Genomic DNA, 25337 nt, shown 5'->3' on the forward strand with positions numbered 1-25337 from the left:
TACATACTTAAAAACTGAGGACTCCAAAGAGCTTTTAATTATATTTCCAATTCCTGCTGTAACAAATTACCCCAAACTTAGTGGCTTAACACAACACAAATTATCTTACAGTTCTATAGGTCGTAAGTCTAAAATGGGTTTCACAAGGCTAAAATCAAAATATCCAGGGCTGTGTTCCTTCTGGAGGCTCTAGGAGAGAATCTGTTTCCTTGCCTTTTCTAGCTTCTAGAGGCTGCCTGCGTTCCTTGGCTTGTGCTGCCATCCATCTTCAAAGCCAGTAATCACATCCCTCTGACTTCTGCTTCCATTGTCACATATCCTTTTCTGACTCTGAGTCTCCTGTCCCCATCTTTTACTCATAAGGACCCTTGTCATGACATTGGGCCTATGCAGATAATCCAGGATAGTCTCCCCATCTTAATCACATCTGCAAAGTTCCTTTATCATGTAAGTTAACATTCATAGGTTCCAGGGATTAGGAAAATGTGTATATATTTGGGAATAATTATTCTGCCTACCGTACTGATTTTAAAACAATTATTTTTATAAAATATACTCATGAAAAATAACTATTCCAAGATTAAAAAAATTAGTGAGAAGAGTGTCATTTTATTAACCTTTTTTGCAAATCTCTTTAAGGTCTGGTTTAACAGAAAGCTGGATTCTTAATCCAGCTGGATTGAATTTGCTTAGGCATTCAATCTGTTGTGATATCACTTGTCACCTAGCTTCTGGAAAAACACTATCGTAAAATTATGAGATAATGAGTGAAAACAGCAAATAGTATCTTAATATTATGAAGGTAGTTTTGATTCTATGGATCTTCCGAAAAGGTCTCAGACTCCCCCAGGGATCCCAGTTCACACTCTGAGAACCGAGAATGTTAAATCCTTTAGTTCTTCTGGGTTTTAGGGTATGTTAGTGGGTGATGAACTCTGACTACTATCATTGCTTTCTTAATCTCCCACCTAAGGTGGCCAAATTGAGCCTTAAAACATTCCCATATGCTGGAAAAGTACTGAGACATTTCATAAATGCTCTTTGAATTGGCAGTGGGAGTCACTGCACATTTTTGGAAGAGGATTGATTTAAATTTGTGTGTTACTTTAGGGGAGTCCATTTGAAAGCAAAAAAGATTCATAAATTGTATGTGGAGGATGAAGATTAAGGATTTGGTTAAACGGGACATTAGGAAACAACAGAAATTAATTTTGGAGTTTTGAGATCTGGAAGCTGGAGAAGTTGGTAACGATGTTCAGGCCCAAGATGTGGCTGGGCCACACATGGTTGGAGCAGGCTGAAATTGCTTATTGGTATTGAGAGGCTTATGGCCAAGATGTTAGAAACGTCATTACACTGGCATCACCCAGGATAACAGCAGTAGGCAGGGGTGGGGTGGGGAGACTTCAATTTAATTGCTAAAGTTACTTTAAAAAATGGGAGACTGCTCTGGAGGCTGTTAGGTGATGGTGATATGAAACAGAGGGTAATGTAATTATTAAAGCACACTGAAAAGCACTGAACATATACAAACATAAGTATTTGATTTTAGTTAATTTTCAAATCCATTTCTCCATTTTACAAGTGGGATTAGTATACTGTAATACCACCATACTGTAAAAAACTGTAACTCTAGTAACACCATACTGTAATAAATCACCTAGTTAAGACCTGAAAATACTTTGCAAACACAATAGATATACACGTTATTTAGTTTCTTTGATGTTGTGATGGTGATAAAATCATTATTAGTACTAACAGTATTGAACACTGTGTTCAATATTTAACATGCTAAACCTTGGTTACAGACTCAGTGGAATACTTTGAACAGTTCTTCTGCACTGACCTCCTTAACTTCCAACCCATCCCACAGACTGCAGCCAAAATTATCTTTGTAAAATGAAAACGTGGTGGGAAAATCAGTGTGGTTTAATCTATAAGGAGTGGAAGCGGTGGAACCTGAAGAATCTGGGTTTCTATTTCTGCTCTGCCATTTATTAGATACGTGTACAACACACTCCGCTCAAAGGTCTCTCCAGTGTCCGTTCACCCAGTCTCCCGTAATCAGGATGACTCCCTGAAGAAAGGCTGTCAAATGAAACAAACACGCAAACCAAGACACCATTGTTTACGTAACTTTCGCCAAGTTGACTGCTTTCTACGAAATATCCAACTGACATAGGCGGTTGAGATGGTCTCTTGCTTGAATTCTTCGAAGAATAACATCTGCTTTCTGCGCTGATCAGAGCCCGAGTGTCACACTCCCCCGCACCCTCCCAGTTCACCTACTAACCCCTTCTTGGGGCTACAGACCGGAACTCCGAGAGCGACCGGAAGGAGAAATCTTCTTTTCCGCCGAGGGAGAGCCCACCCCCTCCGAGCGGCCTGGGCGGGGTCGAGAAAGGGGGCTGCGCGTGCGCAGCGGCGTTGGTTGCCCTTCCGGTACGACCGGCGCGGAGAAGCTGCCCGGACGCAGGCACGCGTTCACGCACGCTTTTCCCTACTAGCACCGCCGCGGCAGCTCCCGCGTATACCGGCGGTGTCGTCCCCCCGGCCAAAATGCTGCGGGCCTGTCAGTTATCGGGTGTGACCGCCGCCGCCCAGGTGAGCGCGGGGGCGCCGGGAGAGAGCGCGTGGTGAGGCTGACTCCGGGCGACCAACGGAAAACGGGAGAGGCTTTCGCTCTGTCTAGGCCCCGGGAGAGAGGCGTGTTTCAGGGCCGCCTTTATCGCGAGAATCCTGGGCCGACCCTTGAAGCAGTTAATTGGAGAGTTTGCCCAAGAGGGATGACTTAAGGGTTATTGCTGAAGTGGGATGGGGTGTGGAAAGAAGGTGGCGGGGAGGCGGGCGCAGGACGGTCGGCACGGCTTCGGGGACGTGTCATCCAATCAGCCCCGCGCTGTCCTGGTCAGGGACCAATCGTGGCCGCTGCCGCTCGGGTCGCCGGTTGCGCTCGTGATAGGTTTCGCGCAGCCAGTGGTTGAAGGTCGAGGGGAGAACTACAGTTCCCAGCAGGAAAAGCCTAGCTTTGGCTTGTTGCATCTTTAATAAGGAAGTGTTTGGACTGTTAGAGTCCGCATTTTAGGGGTCAAGGCTGTAATTATTCGGGAGGGACCTTTTTTTGTAGCTGAGAGCGCCTCTGAGCTATTCTTACTCTAAACAAAAGTGGGAGATTGTAGTTTATGGAGTAAAGACTCTGAGGAAGGACAGGAGTCATGACCTTGTGCTCGTTTCTGAGATTAGCTTGGGGATCTATCTCTCCAGGTGCTGGGACAACTGTGGCAGACATCCAAGAAGTCTAGACACCCAGTGACTTTTATTTCTGCACGATTATCAAAGTAACTTTTTAAAATTGGAAATAAAAAATAAAACTTTCTATTGCCTACAATTTTCAGAATATTGATATGTGGGAAAAATGTATTGTAAAACAGGTGCTGTGACTCAAGTAGTAATTGAACAAAATCCCTAGTCATAGTGAGTGAGAGATCATAAGTCAATTCTTTTTTCCTTCAAGTTTGCTTGTCCCCTCACTTGTTGCCAGGATAGAAGCAGCCTCTTCTATAGGCAAGTAGGGTCTGTATTAGTTCTTTATTGATGCATAAGAAATGTCGCAAATTTAGCAGCTTAAAACAACACCCATTTATTATCTTACACTTTCTGGTTATGAATGGTCTGGATTCTTTGCTTGGTGCCACACAAGGTTACAGTCAAGGTGTTGACGGTGGTATGTTTCTCATCCGAAGCTCAGAGCCCTCTTCCAAGTTCACTGTGGCAGAATTCAGTCCCTTGCAGCTGAAGGACTGAGGTCCCTGTTTTCTTGCCTGCTCTCACCTAACTCTCTTAGAGGCTGCTTGAAGCGTCTTGCTCAGAGGCATTTCAGTAACATGGGTGTTTGCTTTCTTGCAGGCTACCAGGAGTTTGTCTCTGTGACTTCAGAAGTCTCTCTTAACTTTCCTGTTTCTGATCTGTAGACCAGTGTGTAAAGGGCTTTAAGAAAACCTCCCTTTAACTGAAAGTCAAGTGATGAGTTACCTGAATTACACCTGCAAAATCCCTTTTGCCTTGCAGCCCTAATCATGGGCTTAATAGGGGGTGGAGATTGTGGGGGCCATCTTAGAATCCCTCCTAATATTGTACCCAAGTGGGACTAGAAGAATGGAGGAAGTAGAGCTGCCTTTCAGGGCAGAACTGTTGGTTTGTCTTTGGGGAGCCTTCATTTTATGGCACACTCTTGTTCTGCCGTCATGTTATGTCATGGTTGTCACTAATGTGTCTCCTTGTCTGCCATAACGTCCAAAATTACTTTTTCCTTGTCTTTATTAAAATACTTTGTACTTACTGGGATCCCAATTAGGAAGTTTAAGAAAAGAGATTAAAGCTTAATACTAAAATATGAACCCTTTTGTAACTTGCATCCACATTTTCTTATGGTCTCGAAATTGCGTTCTTGAAAAATTCATTGGTTTATTCTCCTCCTCAGTCATTCTTTAGCATTGGATATTGTTGCTTTGTGAAACACTTTTTGCCATTTTGGCTTTTCTTACGTAGTATCTAGAGGCCCATTTTACCCTTCATCTCTCTTCTTTCTCCTTTGTTGAATCTGCTTCTTGTACCTCCAAATATATCCCCAAGGTCCTCTCTTCCCATCTCTCCCTTTTTATTTTAATTAAGACTTTTTTTTTTTAGAGCAGTTCTAGCTTTGCAGCAAAATTGAGGGGAAGGTACAGAGTTGTCCCATATATCTCCTGCCCCCATGCATAGCTTCCCCTGTTACCAATATCCCCCATCAGAGTGGTACATTTATTACAAGTGATAAACTTAAATGGGCATATCATAGTCACCCAAAGCCCATAGTTTACACTGGTGTTCACTTTTTGCCTTTCCAAAAGTCATATAGATGGAATCTTACAGTGTGTAGCCTGTCTTTCACTTGGTAACGTGCATTTAACTTTCTTCCGTGTCTCTTCATGGCTTGATAGCTTTTTTTTTTTTTAAAGCATTTAATAGTATTCCATTGTCTGGATGTACCACAGTTTATCCGTTCACCTACTGAAGGATATCTTGGTTGCTTCCAAGTTTTAGCAATTATGAATAAAGCTGTTCTAAACATTCATGTGCAGGGTTTTGTGTTTACATAAGTTTCCAGCTCTTTTGGGTAAATACCAAGGTGCATGATTGCTGTATTACATGTTTAGTTTTGTAAGAAACTGCCAAACTGTCTTTCAAAGTGGCTACCATTTTGCATTCCCAGCAGTGATGAATGGGAGTTCTTGTTGTTCCACATCCTCATCAGCATTTGGTGTTAGGGACTTTGGCAATTCTAATAGATGTGTAGTGATATTGGATTGTTGTCCCATCTCTTTATATACTATTACTTGGGATTATATCAGTTCTCAGAACTTTAGTCCCTAAGCAGATGACTCTTTAGCTTCTCTTTTGAGCTTTGTACTCAAATCTTTTCCTTGTTTGAGTTTGTCAGCTTTAACCAGAACATTCTATTTGTCAAAATTCTTTCCACTCCATCGAACTTCATCTTCTTTAATGTTTTCCTGCTTTTACTATTGCCCTCTTAGAGTCAGTTCTTTATATAGTAGTTAATAAAGTCTTTTATAAAAGCATACAGATCGCATCATGCCCTTCATTGACATCCCATCACATTGAAGATAAAATACAAACTCTTGACCACACCCACCAGGCTCTTCATGATGTGCTCTTTGCCTGTTTCATTTTCTAGTCTGCCTCATTCTGTTTTGGTATCTGTAGCACATACCTCATTGCCTTGTCTTTCTATTTATTTTAATTTTATTTTAATCTCATTGCCTTTTCATTTGCTGTTTCTTTTGCCCTGAAGTCTTCCCACACATCTTTGCTTAGCTCACTTACTTCATTCTAATATATTCTCAAATATCACCTTCCCTTCAGAGAGGCCTCCCCTATGTAACGTAGACCTTTGACCAGGCTTTTCTTCCTTGCATCACTCTGAACTTACCCTTACCCTACTTTTACTTTGTAGCTCTTACCACTACCTGACATAATGTATATTTATTGTGGGTTTGCCACATTAAAATATAAGCTCCACAAAGGGACTGTGTCCATATTTTTTATTGCTCTATTTCTAGTACTGATCTTAGTAACTGACTCCCAATAGATGCTCAGTAAATGTGATGTGTTTGAATTAAAAAATAAATTATTTTCTATTAATTTTTCTTAATATCCATAAGTGGATGTGATCTCCCTGATAGCCCCATAGGTTTTATTTTATTTTATTTTATCTTACTTAATTTTTTAGAGAGGGAGGGAGGGTGGGGGGGACAGAAGGAGAGGGAGAGAGAATCTTAAGTAGGCTCCATGCCCAGCAGGAGCCCGATCTCACAACCCTGAGATCATGACCTGAACTGAAATCACAAGTCGGACGCTTACCCATTGAGCCGCTCAGGCGCCCCAAACCCCATAGGTTTTAGAACCTCTGATGGTGTATTAGAGTTCTCCAGAGTAACAGAACCAATAGGGTATGTAATAGATAAAAGGATTTATTGTATGGAATTGGCTTACGCAGTTGTGGAGGCTAGCAAGTCCAGTACCTGCAGTGGAGCTGGGGGGCTTGATACGCAGAGACCCAGGAGAACCTGTGGTATGGTTTTAGTTTGAAGGCTGGTGACCTGGAGAGCTGATGTGCTGTTCCAGAATGAAAGCAGTCCTCTGAATTTCCCCTTGTTTGGGGAGGCTCATCTTTTTGTTCTAGTCAGGCCTTTAACTGGTTGGATGAGGCTCACCCACATTGTTGACGGCAATCTGCTTTATTCACAGTTTACTGATTTAAATGTTAATCTCCAGAAACACCCTCCAAGTTGACATAAAATTAACTATCACAAATGGCATCTGCCTTATTCTTTGTCTTGACTCATCATCCTTAAATTCCTTACATATGGATATTCAACAGAAATGTTCTCTTTTGTGTCCTCTTTCTTTCCAGAAATGTGCTTCAGAACTCAAGTTCTTCCTCAGTTTATTTCCCAGACTTAACACCATTTGTTTTCTTAGTCCCAGAACTGCTTGCATCACCAGGCCCCACCTTTTTTGAGTTGGGCATTCAGTTTGGAGGGGTTGAGCTTTCAGCCTGGCCCTCTCCTAAGCTATAGATTTGGTAGTGGTCATCTGCATATGCAGAATCGTAACTGTTTATCACTTAAAAGAAGAGAAAGAAGCATTGTTCCTGAGGGTTCACGAAGTCAGTTTGTTTATGGCCAAAGCTAGTTTAGGTTTGAGTTTGTGCGTGGAGATTTTTAGTTGTCACCTTCTGGATTTTTTTTTTTTATTATGATTGTAAAACAGTATGTTAGTCAGCAGTAATGCCTGCCAAGCATACATGGTAGAAAGTACTTTAGTATGTCATGCAGCTTGCTCTTTGCCTTTTTTTTTTTTTTTTTAAGATTTTATTTGTCAGAGAGAGAGAGAGAGCACAAGCAGGGAGAGCGGCAGGCAGAACAAGAAGCAGACTCCCTGATGAGCAAGGAGCTTGATGTGGGACTCAATCCTAGGACCCTAGGACCATAACCTGAGCTGAAGGCAGACGCTTAACTGACTGACCCACCCAGGCGCCCCTTATTTCATTATTCTTTTAAAATATTTTAAGTTAACTGTAGAAAAAGTTGTCATATACTAATCTGCATTTCAAATGTAGAGCTGGGCATTAACTTCTGGGTGTCTTTTGTTAGTGTGGGAGGAATCCTTATGACAAAACCCACCAAAACATCGGCAGTTATAGCTACTGGCAAAATCTAGAGGGGAAATCTGGAACCTCCAGATGGGGTTCATGTGAGGGGATTATTTATTATAGTCTCTTGTTTCCAGGTTGTAATGCTAGAATTTGATTTCTTTTTGTATGTTTACCTTCGTTTGGAGCTAAGGAATAGATAGATGGTTTGTGCAAGAACTTAATGTGGGAATTGTAGGTTTATCTTTTTTGTTTTTATTTTAATTTTATTTATTTGAAAGATTTTATTTTATTTTATTTTATTTTTTTTAATTTTTATTTATTTATTTGAGAGAGAGAGAGAATGAGAGACAGAGAGCAGGAGAGGGAGGAGGGTCAGAAGGAGAAGCAGACTCCCCGCGGAGCAGGGAGCCCGATGCGGGACTTGATCCCGGGACTCCAGGATCATGACCTGAGCCGAAGGCAGACGCTTAACCATCTGAGCCACCCAGGTGCCCCTGAAAGATTTTATTGAGAGTGAGAGAGCGCAAGCAAAAGCATGAGTGGAGGGAGAGGCAGAGGCATAGGGAGAGGGACAAGCAGATTCCCCGCCCAGTAGGGAGCCTGAGATGGGGCTCGATCCCGGGACCCAAGGATCATGACCTGAGCCGAAGGCAGTTGCTTACCACCCAGGCACATCTCTCTCTCTTTTTTTTTTAATCCTGTTTCTGTAGGTTAGAAACAGTAATGCTAACCTTGTAACATTTGTTATAAGGTTATATGTCAAGGCAGATTGCTTTGAAACAGTATAGTTTTTCCTACCTGATAGGTTATTAATAAAAAGGAATTCCAGAACTAAGAAGTGTGTTCAAGTAGGATATTTCGTTTATATAAATAAAGAGATTAGCTTGGTGCTTAAGAAAGAGAGCTCTAGAGGCCGACTTAGATTTAATGGTTTCTTAGATATGACTCCAAAAGAAATAAAAGATAAATTGGGTTTTATCAAAAATAAAAATTTTTGTTCATCAGAGAATACTGAAGTGAGTGAAAAGAATGGGAGAAAATATTTTCAAACCATATATCTGATAAGGATCTAGTATCCAGAATATGTAAAGAACTCCTACAGCTCAACAACAAAAAAGACAACCCTAATAAAACATGGGCAAAGGATTTGAATAGACATTTATCCAAAGAAGATACGAAAAGATAATAAACATCATTGGCATTAGGGAAATGGAAATCAGAATCACAATGAAATAGCCACTTCATACTCACTAGTAAGCCTATAATAAAACAGAAAATAACAGGTGTTAGTGAGGCTGTGGAGAAAATGGAGCCCTTATACATTGCTGGTGGGAATGTAAAATGATGCAGAGTCAAACATAGAATTACCATATGACCCTGCACTTCCACGCCTCCCAAAATTGAAAACAGGTGTTCAGACAGAAACTTGCAGAGAAATACAGCACTATTTACAGTAGCCAAAAGATGGAGACAACCCACATGTCCATCAGGTGATGTCTGGATAAACAAAATATGGTATATCCATAGATGAAATACTCCAGTCAGCCCCCAAAGGAAAGTACATGATACATATATGATACATGCTACAACATGGATGAAGCTTGAAAGCATTATACCAAGTTAAAGAAGCCAGGCTCAAAAGGCCACATATTGTATGATTCCATTTGTACCAAATAGCCGTAGAGCTAGAAAGTAGATAGTGTTTGCAGTGGCTGGGGAGAGGGGTGAATGGAGAGACTGCCTAGTTGGTACAGGGATTTCCTTTTGGAGTGATGCAAATGTTCTAGAACTAAATGGTGGTTGTTGTACAGCACTGTGGATGTACTAATGTAACTGAATTGTACACGTTAAGACGGTTGAATTTGGGGCACCTGTGTGGCTGTCGGTTAAGCTTCTGCCTTCGGCTCAGGTCATGATCTTGGCATCCTACGATGGAGCCCCACATCGGGTTCCCTGCTCAGTGGAGATCCTGCTTCTCCCTCTCCCTCTGCCTGCCGCTCCCCCTGCTTGTTCTCTCTTTCTCTATCTCTGTCAAATAAATAAAATATTAAAAATTTTGTATATATAAAGTGGTTGATTTTTATAAGTGAATTTTACTACAGATGGGGGAAAAAAACTTGACACCAGGTATTTGCAGATGGGCTGAAGTAGAGAGACACAGTTATATTTATATATATATATGTACATTATATATATATTTTATGTATATGTAAAATTAAAATAACAAAATGATATGTTTTAAATTTGAAGTGGAGTCTGTTGGCCAAAGATGGGACAATTTTTTTCAAAAGTGTTTAAATTCATGAGTTCATAAAGATACTGTTTTGGTTAGCTATAGCTACATAAGCCACCTTGAGCTTGGGGTAGAAGAATAATTTATTGCTGCCTCGCTCAGTTTTGGGGTTCGCCTGGGCTCAGCTGGGCAGTTTCTGCTCAGTGTCCCTCATGAGGTTGTAGTCACACAGTGGCTAGGGATAGAGTCACCTCAAAGGCTTCCTCACTTTCGTGTCTGGCAGTTGATAACGGCTGCAGCTGACACCTCAGCGGGGACTGTTGGCTAGAACCCCTGCATGTGGTGTCTTTGCAGACAGGATGTCTTAGATGCATATGTGCTCCCTGGGGTACGGCTCCATAAGCACTTTTCCTTTCAGTCTAATAACCTGTGAACTAAAGAGACAAGTCATCTGCTCCCCGTATACCCATCATACAGTACAGTGTGACAGGCATTCTAGATACTCCCATTCAAAAAGGCAGGAAACAAGACCGCATGTAGCAGTCACTGTTCATAACGTAAAATCTTGTTGGGTACGTGTTGCTAATTTCTTAATTCTTACTGATTGGTAATGATTCTTCATAACTCTTGGTTCTACTCTGGGCTCTTGGTTTCATCCCTTGAATTATCCTTCCTTTTCAAGAAAATATAGTTAACTTTGGTTTCCTGTGGATTTTATTGGGATTTTCTCCATTAGATAAAAAAGCCACACCCATGAATATCAAGGTAAGCCCTTTACCGTGTTGGACTCCTGTGAGCTGCTGTAGAGTAAAACCCTTAAAATTCTTAGTAGCCCTGTTATTTAACAAAAAGACTATGGGAAGTACACCCTTAGGATCCCCAAGGGGCCTTTTCTCTGTGTGAAAAGATTCTGTAAGGAGCAACTCCTTAGAACTTCGAGGTCTTAAAGGATTTTTGCCAACTGGAGAGGCTGAGAATGAGAAAAAGTTTTATTTTTGAGCCTATAAAGTCCTGGCTCCTTAATATTTCCTTTAAATTGTGCTTGAAAACTAGATAGGTCTTTTGGTTTGTTTTGAAGCTCATTTTTACCCTTATATCCTGCTCCAAAGAAACTAGTTGGCACTTTTGAGCATGCTGCTTGGAACTCTGTTTAGCTAAATCCATCAGTTCATTAGGTACAGCTTCTATTTTTCTATTTTGTATGACTTACCACAGGTGACAGTTTTGACAAACTTCTGACACTTACATAACAAAGATCCCTTTTTTCTCTAGGTTTCCAAAAACATTTTTCTTACTTAAGCCCTTACCAACACTCTGTGGAGGCCATAAGGCTTCTGTGAAGTCTCTTCAAGGCCCTTCCAACTTTCACCCTCCACCCCATGTGCTTTATGTTTTATTGCAGCCACCCTTACTTCTAGGTACAAGTATTTGTTTGGTTATAGCTATATAACAGATCACTCCAAATGTAGTGGTATTAAATAACAGCATCATTTTACTTATTATTTTATAGTAATAACATTTATCATATAGGTAAAAATTATATAAATGAAAATAAATAACAAACATAAATTATCTCTTAGGTCTAAGGATTTCTGGGCTCATGCAGTTGCAAGGTTCTGGGGAAAATGGCAAGGTTCTGGGAAACCAGGTGGGATGGGAAATGTAACAATTTTTAGAAAATATAAGTTGTCACAATTAATAAATGAAAAAATCCACAATTGGTCATTATCAGAGGATAAGTGGATAAAAGGATAAAAAGCATTTATCCTGCCTTTCCTATATGAACTGTACTTTGGGTAACCAAATTGTAGATGAGGGGAAACATCTCTTTATAAGATATGTCAACTAATAAATGAAAAATAATAGAATTACCATCTTCTACAACTTCCAGTAAATTAATGGATTTAGACATTGTACATCAATGCAATTGATAACATCATAAAAAGAGAGATAACCAGATACTGTGTGCCTTCTGATGAGAGAACACAACATCACCTAAAGCTTTGCCAGAGAGACTAAACCTGAGTTTGAAGCAGGTGTCTGGATCTACCTCTGGTTTTCAGGGAATACAGAAGACAGGATCATGTTAAATTGCACCTTAAACAAAATCCAGTCTGTTGAAAATTCTACAGGTCAAGCAACCCAGGTTCTTCAACAAATTAATTATTGGAGGGAAAACGTATAGATTAAAAGAGACTTAGAAGATTTCTTTTTTTATAGGTAAAACTACACTGTGGTGTCTATAGGGACTCATACTTGGGTGATAAAACCATAAAAAAATTTTTCTGACTTTTGAAACTACTTAGGATATTAAATGCTACATAGAATATGAGAGTAGGCTAATGAATAGGATACTTAAATTTTTTAAAATCAAGAGCCACTAGTTCAGATAAAAGCCCTATATATTTGAGTCATGATACAATTCTCATTTCTACTTTTTTCTCATACAGAAGTAGGAAACTTTACTGCTATCAGATTTTGGCCATGAAAGATTTACCCCCCCCCCATGTTTATCCCTCCTTAAATCAGGGTGCATCTTTTTGTTTTTAAAAGATTTTATTTATTAGAGAGCACGAGAGCAAGCATGGGTGGTGAGGGGTGGGGAAGGGCCTGACTCGGGGCTTGATCCCAGGACCCTGAGATCATGACCTGAGCCAAAGGCAGATGCTTAACTGACTGAGCCACCCTGGTGCCCCCAGAGTGCATCTTATAATTGATGGTGTGTTGTTTAATTGAAAGCATTTTGATAGCTCAGCTTTCAAAAGAAAAAAAGAAAGGAGTAGCCAGAAAAATTCTGAAAAAATAATAGTACTCAAAGAGAGGACAAGCCCTACCAGATTAAAAGCTAGTTCTAAGATGCAGTCATTAAAATATGGTAGTATTAGTGTAGATCAGTGGAATAAAATAGGAAATCTAAATGCATCAAGGCATTTGGTGTATTTTAAAGGTGGCATTTCAAATCATTGGAAAAAATTGTTCAGTCTATGATTTAGGGACAACTGAATAGATATTTGGAAAAAAATAAGGTTGACTCCATACCTTACACTAATTCCAAGGATTTATATATTTAAAAAAATGAAACTGTGATAGAGGAAACATGGAAGAATTATTTTATAATTCTGAGCGTGACTTTCTAAGAATATGAGAAACACAGAAGCCATATAAGATTGACAGTTTTGACTACATAAAAATAATTTTTTGCATGATGTAAACTACCATGAACAAATATAAAAAGCAGATCACAAACTGGATGAAAACATTTGTGATTAGCAGACACGTGGCTAATTTCTTGTCATATATAAAGAGAAGAGGATATGAAGAAGATCAGTCTTACTTAAAAGTGGTCAAAACAGAGAAAGACAAATACCATATGATTTCACTTGTGTGTGGAATCTAAAAACCAAATGAATAAACAGCAGAGTCATACCTATAAATACAGAGAATAAACTAAAGGGAGGAGGAGGGGAAAGGGTAAAGTAGGTGAAGGGGTGTGGGAGGTACAGGCTTCCAGTTATGGAATGAGTAAGTCACGGGAATAAGAAGTACAGTATAGGGAACATAGTCATTGATATTGTAATAGCATTGTATGATGATAGATCGTAGCTGCACTTGGGGTGAGCACAGCATAACATAGACTTGTTGAATCACCATGTTGTATATGTGAAACTAATGTAACATTGTGTGTCACCTATACTCAAAAAAAAAGTGAAACTGGGTGTAAGGAAACATTCACTAAACAGTTTTATTAAGTACCAGAGAGAGAGAGCACGCACGCACAAGCAGGGGGAGCAGCAGGCTGAGGGAGAAGCAGGCTCTTCGCTGAGCAGGGAGCCTGATGTGGGACTCCATCCCAGGACCCTGGGATCATGATTTGAGCGGAAAGCAGACGCTTAACTGACTGAGCCACCCAGGTGTCCCTTTATTTTATTTTAGAAAAAAAGTTTGTATGAACAGCAATAATAAATAAAAGTAAAGAATAAAAGTGGTCAAAAGATGCACTCTGATCATTCATAGAAAAGGAAATAACATCATAAATACATGAAAAGATATCAGTCATAATAAAGGAAATTGTGATTAAGACTGTACTGAACGTGTGTGTTCGGCAGGCTGTGAGAAAACATACTCTCATATTACTAGAAGACATTTTGACTACTTTGGCAGTATTTATCAACATTGCAAATTTTACTTTAAGAATCGACCCAAAATAATGTGTATTTCCCAGGCAGCGTTATTTATTATAACAAAAATTTAGGCTGAACCTCACTGTCCATCAAAAGGGGGCTGGTTAAGTACATTAAATAACGTCCATGCAGTGGAATAATGAATCTCCGTAAAACCCACTGGGAAGAGTTCATTGACTGATACAGAAGGATCACAGATACATCTTGTTGAATGAACTTCACTTCAGAACTGGGTGTATATTACCGTATTTGTGTTAGGGGGCGTTTTGGGAATTCTCTCACAAAATATCTCTGGATATACAAGAAACTGATAGCATTGGTTGCTTATGGAGAGGGGATCTGAGTGGCTGGGGGACAGAAGTAGTGAAGGAGACCCCACTGTATGCAACTAAACCTTTTGAATTTTGATTTTAAAGTTTATGTTTTAATTTTCTTCATACTAAGAAGTGTAAACTTAACAGTCACATCAGATATATTCTGTCAAGGAGGGAAGAGGGTCAAGGTAAAAGAAAGTAGAAGATGGAAAAAGAAACAGGTTAAAAAATAAATACTGATGTGAAATAAGGTATTCTTGAGTTCTAGTGTTAATTTGGTTTTGTACTTCCCAGATTCAGTTTTCCACTATAATGTTTGCTGCTTGATGTTCCAGGTAGCTAGTTATCCACTGTGAACAGTGTCTTAATTTTTGACTTGAATACTTCTTTGTACCTGTGAAAGTATAGAATCTTAAGTACAACTTTAATCATTTCCTAATAATTTCTAAGTCAACAAAATGGAGCTGTTGGCATATAAAGGTAGATGCAGTCCTGTTTAAAATGTCATATAATCTGCTTTACAGAACGGTAGGAAAACATGCTTCTCTGTTAAATACAGTTGAAAGATGTTGAGAATTCTACACGTAAGATAATTGAAATGCTTTTAAAAAACCAACTATAACTTCTTTACATGTTGTAAAACATCTAACTGGTTACTTTTTTTCCCTAAATGTGTTAAGACATTAATGTTTACCTTCAGGCTTAGAGCATAAATTGCAGCTGTAATTCTAGAGTAGTTTTATATGGCCTATCAAGTTTCTTTGAATTTAAGATATTTCTAAAAGGAAATTTGTGTTTTTCTGATATTCTTTGAATGTAGTTTCATCAAGGAACCCAGAGAATGCATTTTCCCCCTGCCTTGTTGCAATTTGATTTTCTAGTTGGTATAAGGAAAGATGATATTGATGCAATAAATTTGAAATTTCAGATGGATTGCTATGAATGACTTTAAGTTTATCAAAACCTTCCCCAATAGCATTTTGATAGGTGTTCATTTGTTTTATTTAAGGGATTCACATATTGTTAAGAAACATTTGCATTTATGTGCTTTACTTTGATTAAAACGAATTTCAGAGTGTTGGTCTGATAATTTGCTTTTGAGTAAAGATAGACTAGTTACATGGACATAAGTATTTACTTGAGCATTTATAACGTTACAATTTTTTTCTTAAAATTTTTGACTTTTAGGGGTGCCTGGGTGGCTCAGTCAGTTAAGTGTCTGCCTTCAGCTCAGGTCATGATCTCAGGATCCTAGGATGGAGCCCTGCATTAGGCTCCCTGCTCAGCAAGGGGTCTGCTTCTCCCTCTTCCTCTGCCTCCTCCACCTGCTCATGCTCTGTCTCTGTCTCTCTCTTTCAAATAAACAAAATCTTTAAAAAAAAAAACCAACAAAACTGACTTTTAGTTTAAGGCAAACCAAGATGAACTTTATTTATTTTTTTAAAGATTTTATCCCAGGACCATGAGATCATGACCTGAGCTGAAGGCAGCCGCTTAACTGACTTAACCCCCCAGGCGCCCCCCAAGACGAACTTTTAGATTTAAATGACTGCCGCTAGGAAATGACTGGCCCCGTAGTTATCTTACAGATGGGAAATTTGATTTTCTAGATAAATTAAGCTAAGATTGGATCTCTCCTGAGTGGATTCATATACATCCTACAATGCAGTGTTTTCTCTGGGTGATTTTTCAGATGTCTAAATTAAACTTACTAAGTAAAAATAGATATTTTATACTATTTTATTTTTTCTTTCCAATTAAAACATATGGCAAATTCCAGTCGTAGCCAAGAAATAGTAAACACTTAAAAGTGCTAATCATAATCTGATAAGCATTTTTTTTAAAGATTTTGTTTATTTGAAAGAGAGAGACAGAGACAAAAATAATCTTATATGAGCCTTGGGGTACTGGAAGCATCACTGTTGTTAAGGGTCAGTAAGAATGTTTCATGGTTGATTTCTGAAAATAAAATAATTTTTTAACAAAGGCATGTGTAATAAAGATATTACATCTGAGTTACCACCCTAAAAGCTTTCCAGATTCCTTCTGCATTGGTTGTGATATTTTTTCCTTCCTCTCTAGAGTTGTCTCTGTGGGAAATTTGTCCTCCGTCCATTACGACCATGCCGTAGATACTCTACTTCAGGTGGTTCTAGGTATGTGGTGTGTCTCCCTGTAAATGGGCTTTTAATCATGTGTAAAGAGATGTGGGTGCATCTTTTTCCCATGAATATGGAAATAGCTGCTTAAAATCTTTTTTGTTAAGGGGTACAAACACTGGAGTTTTGCTGTGAAAATTTGTAATGATGCTCCTTTTGGTTTTTTGGTAGTTGGATGGCATCCGAGGTAGACAGCTTCCCTCCCCCATATGCTGTCTTCCATTCTGTGGCTAATAGATTTATATCCGGAGCTCAGCATATTGTAATTTTAAAAGTATTCGTTTTATCTGATATTTGTATTGTCTGTCTTTTGTAAAGGGTTTATTTTATTTACAGAAATGTTTTATTAAGAGGAGAGGAGCTTTAAAAGTTAGTGATACTTCTTTTTTTGGGTTCAGAGGAAATCTCTTGATTGTGAACATCTTGAATTTTTTTTAATATCTTGAATTTTAACTGTTACGGGGTAGATTACTTCATTCCTCCTACTCTAGATATTACTGTACTTAAAAAATATACATAAGTAAATGTTATTTTCTATTGCAGACATGTTTTAAAGCAAATCAGGGAAAGGTGATGTGCAGCTATAGTAATAAACTCGGCCACTGTGATCTGAATCAGCAGTAGAGGGGTAGAGGTTAGAGGTCTTTGAGACTTTTACATTGGTCTAAGAAAGTAGGTTTGGGAGAACCAAGAAATATAAATGTGTTTCCTGTTTCTTTCACTTAGGTTGTCCCCTGGTAAAATTGCTGGAGCTGGCCTTTTGTTTGTTGGTGGAGGTATTGGTGGCACTATCCTGTATGCCAAATGGGATTCCCATTTCCGGGAAAGTGTGGAGAAAACCATACCTTACTCAGACAAACTCTTTGAAATGGTTCTTGGTTCCCCACCTTATCCTGTTCCGTTGCCAAAGAAGCCGGTAAGAGTTTTAAACAATATTTCAGTTTATCCTATGGAATACTTGTAAAAGCATAATTCAGTAGAACTTGCCAGATGTGTGTTTACTAGTTTCCTTTAACATTAATTTGTAGAGTTGGATTTTTATCCCTTCTGAGTTAAGTGTTCTCATTAGTACCCACTACATAGAAAATAATTGCGTGACACATGAGAGTAAATGGAAGAGGCTGCTTGGGCAGAGGTAACTGTGGTTGTCCTGTGGATAGAGGGTGGTTGTGACAGCCTACACTGTTGCAGCTATCAAGCTCTGACTTACAACACTAAAAACATAAACATAGAATGGTCATGACACAGAACCCAAGGGTTATAGTTAGTAGTGGCTCTTTTTAGACCACAAAACAAGAGTCACAGAATTTTCAGCTACTTACTGATTGGTTGACAGGAATATCTTCTGGTATTTCTGGAACTTTGTACATAATCAGAGTTTGAACCCCCCCCCCCCCCCCCGCCCCAGGCTTAAAATTTTTTAAAAACATCTTAAATAATTGTTCATTCAAACAACTGCTTGAAAAAAAATTTACAAAAGAGATCATGCAGTTTTGCTGATTTGGTCTTGGGTATTTCTTTATGCTGTGAGGCTGGACATGGCTGATTAGTACTTTCTTAGAAATTGGGTGGGCTTCTGTTCTGTAGTATCTAGCATAGTCTAGAGGTCAGTCCTATCACAACATTAATAATTGGAAAAGCAAGTGTCCTCTGACAGCTTCCCCTGACCCTGTCATGCTTTTTCAAAATAGTCTTCCACATCATTTATTCTTCCATATGAACTTTATAATGTCTGTGCTGGCCAAGAGAGACAGCTTTGCAGCTTTAGTAGTCAAGGAACAGAATTCTGTGGATTCATTCTAAAATCTTGGGTCTATTTTAACCTACATGACCCAGGAGAAATAGCTGAGAGCAATTCTAGGAGTAAGGCTGAACAGTTGAGAGTAGCGTTCTTTTCTTGCTTGACATGACTTCAGGTGTCATTCTTTGTAGATTACTTGTGTTTATCTCTCTCAAGAGTCATGGCCTCTTCTCATTCCACTTTAGCTATCCTGCTGAACATTTCCACTTGGATTACTTGGCAGGTTCATACTGTACCACCTCAAAAGTTACACACTTCTTGATTGGCTTTTTTTGTGTTACAGGTAGTACCATGCTGTCACATAGTTAGGTTAGAATTCTTAGGTTCATCTTCATAGTTGCCTATATTTTGTTAGCTATCATATCTTGTTTAATCTCTGATACTTATTTTTTTTCTTGCATTACAGCTGTCATCCCACTTCTGACCTTTATCACTTCATATCCACACTAGACCTGTTTTTTCCTGCCCCTCCCCGCCCCCCAAGACTTTCCTCCCAGTCTCCACCCCGGAGATCTCTCCTTCTACCATAATCTAGGCCATCCTCATGTCAGTACCAGAGAATCTTCTAAAATAAGCGCTATCACATTTTTATGATATTTTCATGTTATCACTTATCAGTAACTTTTATATATTTATTATCATTTCAAAGACAGAAGACCACAGAATGAAAAACTAGAGAGACTTTAGACATTGTTTCATGTTCTGAATAAGGAGAGTAAAGCCAGGAGTGGTTAAAAGTTAGCCTAGGAGCTAGCCATTTGTAAATAAATAAATAAAGCTAGCCTTTATTCTGTAGTTTATGGTTTTTGCTGGTTTTTAGGTTGACATTTAACACACTTGGCAGTCTGGCTCTTACTTACCTTTCCAACCTTATCTCTGAATGGTCCTGCACATAAATCCTTAGCTTCATGCCAGTTTACCTTACAAATATACCTTGTGCTTTCCATCATTTATTCAGCAAATGTCAGTCAAGTGATTATTACATACCAGACACTGTTTCAAGGGCCTGTGTTAAAGCAGAGAGCTAAACAAAGATCGCTTCCACTTGCACAACTTTTCCCTCGGTGGGCTTGTACCCAGAGCGGCTTCCTTTCTTTTGCCTACTAATGTTCTCTTCAAGACCTACATCCTTCACTACATACACCAAAGTGTATTTTCTCACCTCTGAATTACAGTAGCAGTTAGTGTTTTATTTTTTAATTTTTACCATTTACTCATTCTCTACTCTTGCACATTGTTACCAACTTCTTGCTTTTAGAAGCTGTGCATTTTATTTCATGATAATCCTTTTGGTGCCACATGATTATTTATGCATAGATAATAAATATTGAGAGAAGATAAACTTAAAATCTTTTTGATGGACATGGAATAAGACCTGCCTAAATGGAGACAAATATTACATTCCTGGATAGGACTTAATATCATAAAAATGTCATTTTTCTCAAATATATACATTTCTCTCAAATTTCCCTTAAATTTGTATATGTTTGACAGAAATGACAATTGTATACACACACACACACCCCCCACACACACCCACACGCCCCCCCCGCCCATATACACATATACCTAATAAGAATTCTAATGGATTTCTTTAGAGGTTGAAGAATCAGATAAGATGATTTTAAAATTCACATGAAAGGATAAATAATGTACTAAACTAGCCAAGAATATTTCAAAACAGTTTTGGGTTGGGGAGGGGTCAGAGGACAACACTTGCTTTTCCAGGTAATTGACTTTGTTATAGTCCTACTTTAATAGAACAATAAGGTTTTGACACAGGATTAGAAATTAGAGGAATAGAACAACTTAGTCTGGAAATAGGTCTTTTTATACAGAGACACACATACAAACACATTTACTGTGAGAGTGTGAGTTGCTAGAACCGTATGCAAAAGTGATCTGTTAATAGCTGCTAAAAATATATAACCTCTTTGACCCAGCACTTCTTCTTTTGGCAAGCTATCCTACAAATACCACACTACAGTGCTTTTCAGTTACATGGACAAAGATTTTTTTTTTTTTTTTTTAAGATTTTATTTATTTATTTGTCAGAGCACGTGCACAAGCAGGGGGGAGCGGCAGGCAGAGGGAGAAGCAGGCTCCCGGCTGAGCAAAGAGCCTGATGAGGGACTCAATCCCAAGTCCCTGGGATCATGACCTGAGCCGAAGGCAGATGTTTACGGACTGAGCCATCCAGGCACCCTGGACAAGGGTGTTTAACAACAAAAAAAGCAGGAAGCAGCTTGAATGTCCAAAAATAGGAGAGTAATTGACAAAATTATAGGGTTTGCAGATACATTAAGATGTGCAATTAAATTAGGATGTTATGCAACTGAAAATAATTTCTTGACCTGGAAGAGAATGTCTGTGATAGATTATTAAATGAAAACAAAACCAAGAACTGAGTTACATGATAATTTGTATAATATAACCCTATTTTGGTTTGTTTTTAAAAATGAAAAATTGTATATGTATATATACCTGAGCTTATGCTCAGGGGTGGAAGGATAGATTTCAGGCTATTGGCAGTGGCTACCTGCAAGTGCTAAAGGGAAAAGAGCAGTAAAGAGGCAAAATAAAACCATTAATATGTCTTGATATTATTTTGCTTGTTATAGTGAGCATGTATTTCATGATTTAAATAAAATTTTACTAAAAGAGAATGCACATATTTCTCATTTCTGGTAGTGACAAAGTTCAGAACTATATTATATTTGAATAGTCTTTGAGATATCTGAATCCCATTGCCAAGTTCTGGCAAAAAATGGCACATCGCAGGTGGTAAATGAAAATATTTCTGTTACTCAGTAATTTTTGCCAGCACATCATATGGTAGTCCTGTTAGTGAACAGGGTCTTAAACTTAACTAAGGCAGATGGTAACTGAGAAAGAGAAAATTGGACATTACAATAGGATTGTGTTTTTTCGTGTGCAGTTGCATGAATCTGGGAGATTAAAGAAACAAAAAACCAACATTCAGTTTTACTCAGAGCCTCTGAAAATTGTTTCTAACTGAATGTATGCGCAAGGCAACAAAATTTGATTTAGAAAGCAGATGGAAATGGTCTGCTCAATGTTGTATATGTAAAAGAAATGGTGTTTAAAGGGAAGGCTCTGGGGGCGCCTGGTGGCTCAGTTGTTCAGTGTCTGCCTTCGGCTCAGGTCTTGATCTCAGGATCCTGGGATCAAGCCCCGCATCGGGCTCACTGCTCAGCAGGGAGCCTGCTTCTCCCTCTCAAACTCCCCGTTTCTCTCTCTCGCACTCACCCCTGCTTTTGTTCCCTCTCACTGTATCTCTCTCTGTCAAATAAATAAATAAAAATCTTAAAAAAAAAAAAATAAAGGGAAGGCTCTGCTTCATGTAGTTTATTAGTTGCCCTAAGAGAAGCCTCTGTTACTATGAAAATTGGGCCAGTCGTTTGGAATGAAGTTTTTGGGTTGCATTTTTCTAAAATGAAGACTTCTCTTACCTTACTGTGATTAATAAGATACGTAATATTGTGAAGTGTTAAAGCCTGATATACTTGAATTTTGAAATAATTACACGTTACTGTATGCTGCCTTAAAAAAAAAAGTATTTGAAATGTTACATGTTTTTTATTTCCAAGATTCAGTCTGGTCCAGTAAAAATCTCTAGTGGATCAGAGGTAATGAAAGAATCTAAACAGCCTGCCTCACAACTCCAAAAACAGAAGGGAGACACTCCAGCTTCAACAACAGGTACCTATACTTAGAATCAATTTTTAAAAATTGTAGGTAAATGAATTGTTTTAATGTATTTGTACATTAAATACATTGGGGGTCAAGGGTCAAGAGGGGGCCTCTACCCCTTGAAGCACTCTTCTGGTCCTTCTCACCAGGGAAGGAGTGTTTACACCTATCATTTGACACTCATTTTAGGAGCTGAGTGGGATATGGAATTGGACTTTATTATGAATAGCTACTGAGTTGTATTGTCTACAACACTTTTTCTTTATGTTTTTCCCCTCTGCCTCCTAGCCTTTCTCCTCTCTTCTTAGTGATCTAGCTGTGGTCTGGGGAATTTTTTTCCCCATTCATGATTTGCCAGTAATTCTATCCCAATTTACGGCACATCTAACTCTAACCTGCTCAGTAAACATTTCAACTTCTGTGTTTCTCCTTAGTCACTTCTGTCCTTGATTAAACCTCTTGACTTTCTTTCATTCAGCAAATATTCACTGATTGTCTCCTATGTGCCAAACATTCTTCTAGGCACTGGGGCTATAGCAGTGAACAAAATAGTAAAAACAAACACAAACTCTGCAAATATTTCTTAGTGGGATAAGGGGAGGAAGATTATATATAAATATATGTAAAGTGTATAGGATGTCAGAAGTGATGTGTTGGGGGGGGAATATTGCAATTTGAAATGGAGTGGGTAAGGAAAGTCTCACCTGGAAGGTGTCATTTGAGCGAAGACTAGAAGTGAGGGATTAAGGCATGTATAAGAGGCTGGTGGGAGAAAAGCATCCCAAGCAAAGGGATTAGCTAGTGTTAAGGCTTGGTATATTTAGTAAGGAGCACATGAAGCTGGAGTGGAAGAAGAACAGTAGAAAGTGAGGTCGAGAGGAAGCAGGAAGCCTATTGTAGCAGTGTTTGGAGGCCATTATAAGCATTTTGCTTCATATTCTGAGTGGGTTGGGAAGGTGTTAAGAGGGTTCTGAGCCAAGGGAGCGATAAATGACTTTTAATAAGATCAGTGGCTATTGCGGAGAGTAGATAAAGGGACCAAGAGCAGAGCAGGGAGACCAGGTAATAGGCCTTGCAGTAATCCAGCTTCATCTCTTAAATGGGACTTTTAGTTTATTTAAATTTTCTTTTTCTCTATTATGGTGCTCTTTTTTTCTCCTCTGTTTTACCTCTAGAATTATCCAGTTTATTTTCCAACACTTGTTTATCAGCTCTTGATTTTTTTCAGCCTTTCTTTCTTCTTTTGTGTTTAAAACTGTCATACTGTTCTTGCTCACAACTCTTTCATCTCTACACTGTTCAAAGCCTTAAAAAATATCTTTTGGTTACTTTGTTTTGTCTACCTTCTTCATTACAGGCCCCTTTTTCCTTTGTTACTACTTTTCCATGTTACGTAAATTTTATGCCTACTTCTCATATGTTAAGATTTATTGTCATTTAGTACTGTTACTAGAAGCCCTGCCTGAGAATGGTGTGCTTAAAGTGCAAGAGAATCCTTTCTCTTGTGCATTTCCCACCATTGTCCATCTTGTGTGGGTTTGTGTCTGTGGGGGACAGGGCCATAGTCTGTTTGCATGTTTGAGTAGTGACAGTACATGCGTTTGTGTCTGTAAGGAGTCAGATGTGAAGTGGGTGTTAGTTGTAGTAGATTCCTGTGTGCTTCTGTGTTAACCCCGGAAACTATAAATACCATGAGTAACATATATTTATAGGACCTACAGAGGCAGCTCAAATTATTTCTGCAGCAGATGATGCACCGTCAGTCCCAGCCCCTGCGGTTCAGCATGAGGAATCTATAAAAACTGAGCACCCTGGAATTGGTGAAGGGCAACCGAAGCCTGCAGCTTCAGGTAGTTTATTTATATTTGTGGTTTTATAAATGATTTGTTCATCAGAACTATTTAATGCCTAGGCAACCTCTAGACAGTATGTAAGTACCCACTTATGCTGGTTTTATTTCCAGACTTGCTTAGGGAATTTTTTTAAATTTCAGAGTCTGAGTAAATCTCTGAAAGCAAGAGGTTTAAGAGCTGATCCCTTATTTCTTCATGTTGGAATCATTGATGATGTGGTTTTAGAATCCTAATGACAAAATGCCTTCAGTTGATAGAGCTGGCAAGTACAAACGATGGTGTTTTTATATCCCTCTGAGCTATTGAAATTCTGTGCTGAAATTTCATTTCCTCTTATTTACTTATGCTGCAAGAGGAAGCATCCTCAACTTCTGTACGGGAGCGACCACCCGAAGAAGTTGCAGCTCGCCTTGCACAACAGGAAAAGCAAGAACAAGTTAAGATTGAGTGTATGTAAACAGACGACTTCTTAAGCACTTTGGGTCATCTCCATCAGTTGCTGTCTTCTTCAGCCATTGGCACACATTTCTCATCCATCAGCTACTTTGGTTTCTTTAGTGGCATTTGTCTGTGTACCACCTTTATTTCATCATTTGTATTCTTTCCATTTCAACTTTTACCTGGGTAACAAAGGCTATTCTTAGTGTACAGTTGGAGAAAATTCCGAATAATACTTGTACTTAATCCATTTGTGTTTATTAGGGTTTGTGCTAAAGATTCTCTGTATTCTGTGGAACAGAAATTGTTTATGTTTTGGCAACTTCCCTGAGAGTCTTTTAATTCCTCTGGTTTATTACCAGCCTCTGGACTCTGTCTAGTAGCCTCCTTATCGGACATTGGTGGGGGGTGGAATGTTATACACATTGCCAGTTTCCAGCTAACCGAAGCATATTCCTTTTTAAGTTTTGATTTTATGTTAAACTTTTTGACGGTTTAAAAAAATGATACTAGATACCTAAAAATGTATTTTCTGGTCTTAAACAAGGTGCAGGGAGCATCTTTTATTGTACTGGGCAGTATAGTGATGTCTCTGGAGGTAGGGGATAGATATGTAGCGTTTTCCTGGACTGAGAGATGTTCGTTTTAAAGTCTTATGGCAGCTGTTTGTAGTTTTTGTTTGTTTCTCCCCGTGTCTTATTTCTGCTTGTCTGTTTGTCTTGAGTGGTTCTTGTTTCCCTTCTAATGCTTTGGTTCTGCCCTACTCTGAGGAGGCAGGTTTGTTGGAATTACGTAAAGAGTAGAAGGGACAGAAGGAGTATAGGTGCAGGGCTTTAGTTTGGCTACTTGGCTTTTTTTTTTTTTTTATGTGTTGTTCTGAGTTCTTGGTTACAAATAATTGGGAATGTTGAATAAAGACTTCGAAAT

At 38.8% G+C, this 25337-nt stretch overlaps 1 protein-coding gene across 2 annotated transcripts in view; it reads left to right on the plus strand.

Annotated features, from left to right (window-relative positions):
- Positions 1–2438: 2438 nt before the first annotated feature.
- The window catches only part of IMMT (inner membrane mitochondrial protein), a 38753-nt gene continuing 15854 nt past the window's right edge, over positions 2439–25337 (plus strand). Inside the window, exons 1-6 of one of the 2 annotated variants that reach the window (XM_021697623.1) lie at positions 2439–2604; positions 16528–16601; positions 17331–17520; positions 22017–22128; positions 23832–23969; positions 24326–24421. In XM_021697623.1, the coding sequence (XP_021553298.1) occupies positions 2560–2604; positions 16528–16601; positions 17331–17520; positions 22017–22128; positions 23832–23969; positions 24326–24421 (655 nt within the window). In that variant the 5' untranslated portion in view covers positions 2439–2559. The remainder of the gene's footprint in view (positions 2605–16527; positions 16602–17330; positions 17521–22016; positions 22129–23831; positions 23970–24325; positions 24422–25337) is intronic. The other variant, XM_044918890.1, reaches the window with a different exon arrangement.

Source organism: Neomonachus schauinslandi, chromosome 10, assembly GCF_002201575.2.
Source record: "Neomonachus schauinslandi chromosome 10, ASM220157v2, whole genome shotgun sequence".
Lineage (NCBI taxonomy): Eukaryota > Metazoa > Chordata > Mammalia > Carnivora > Phocidae > Neomonachus > Neomonachus schauinslandi.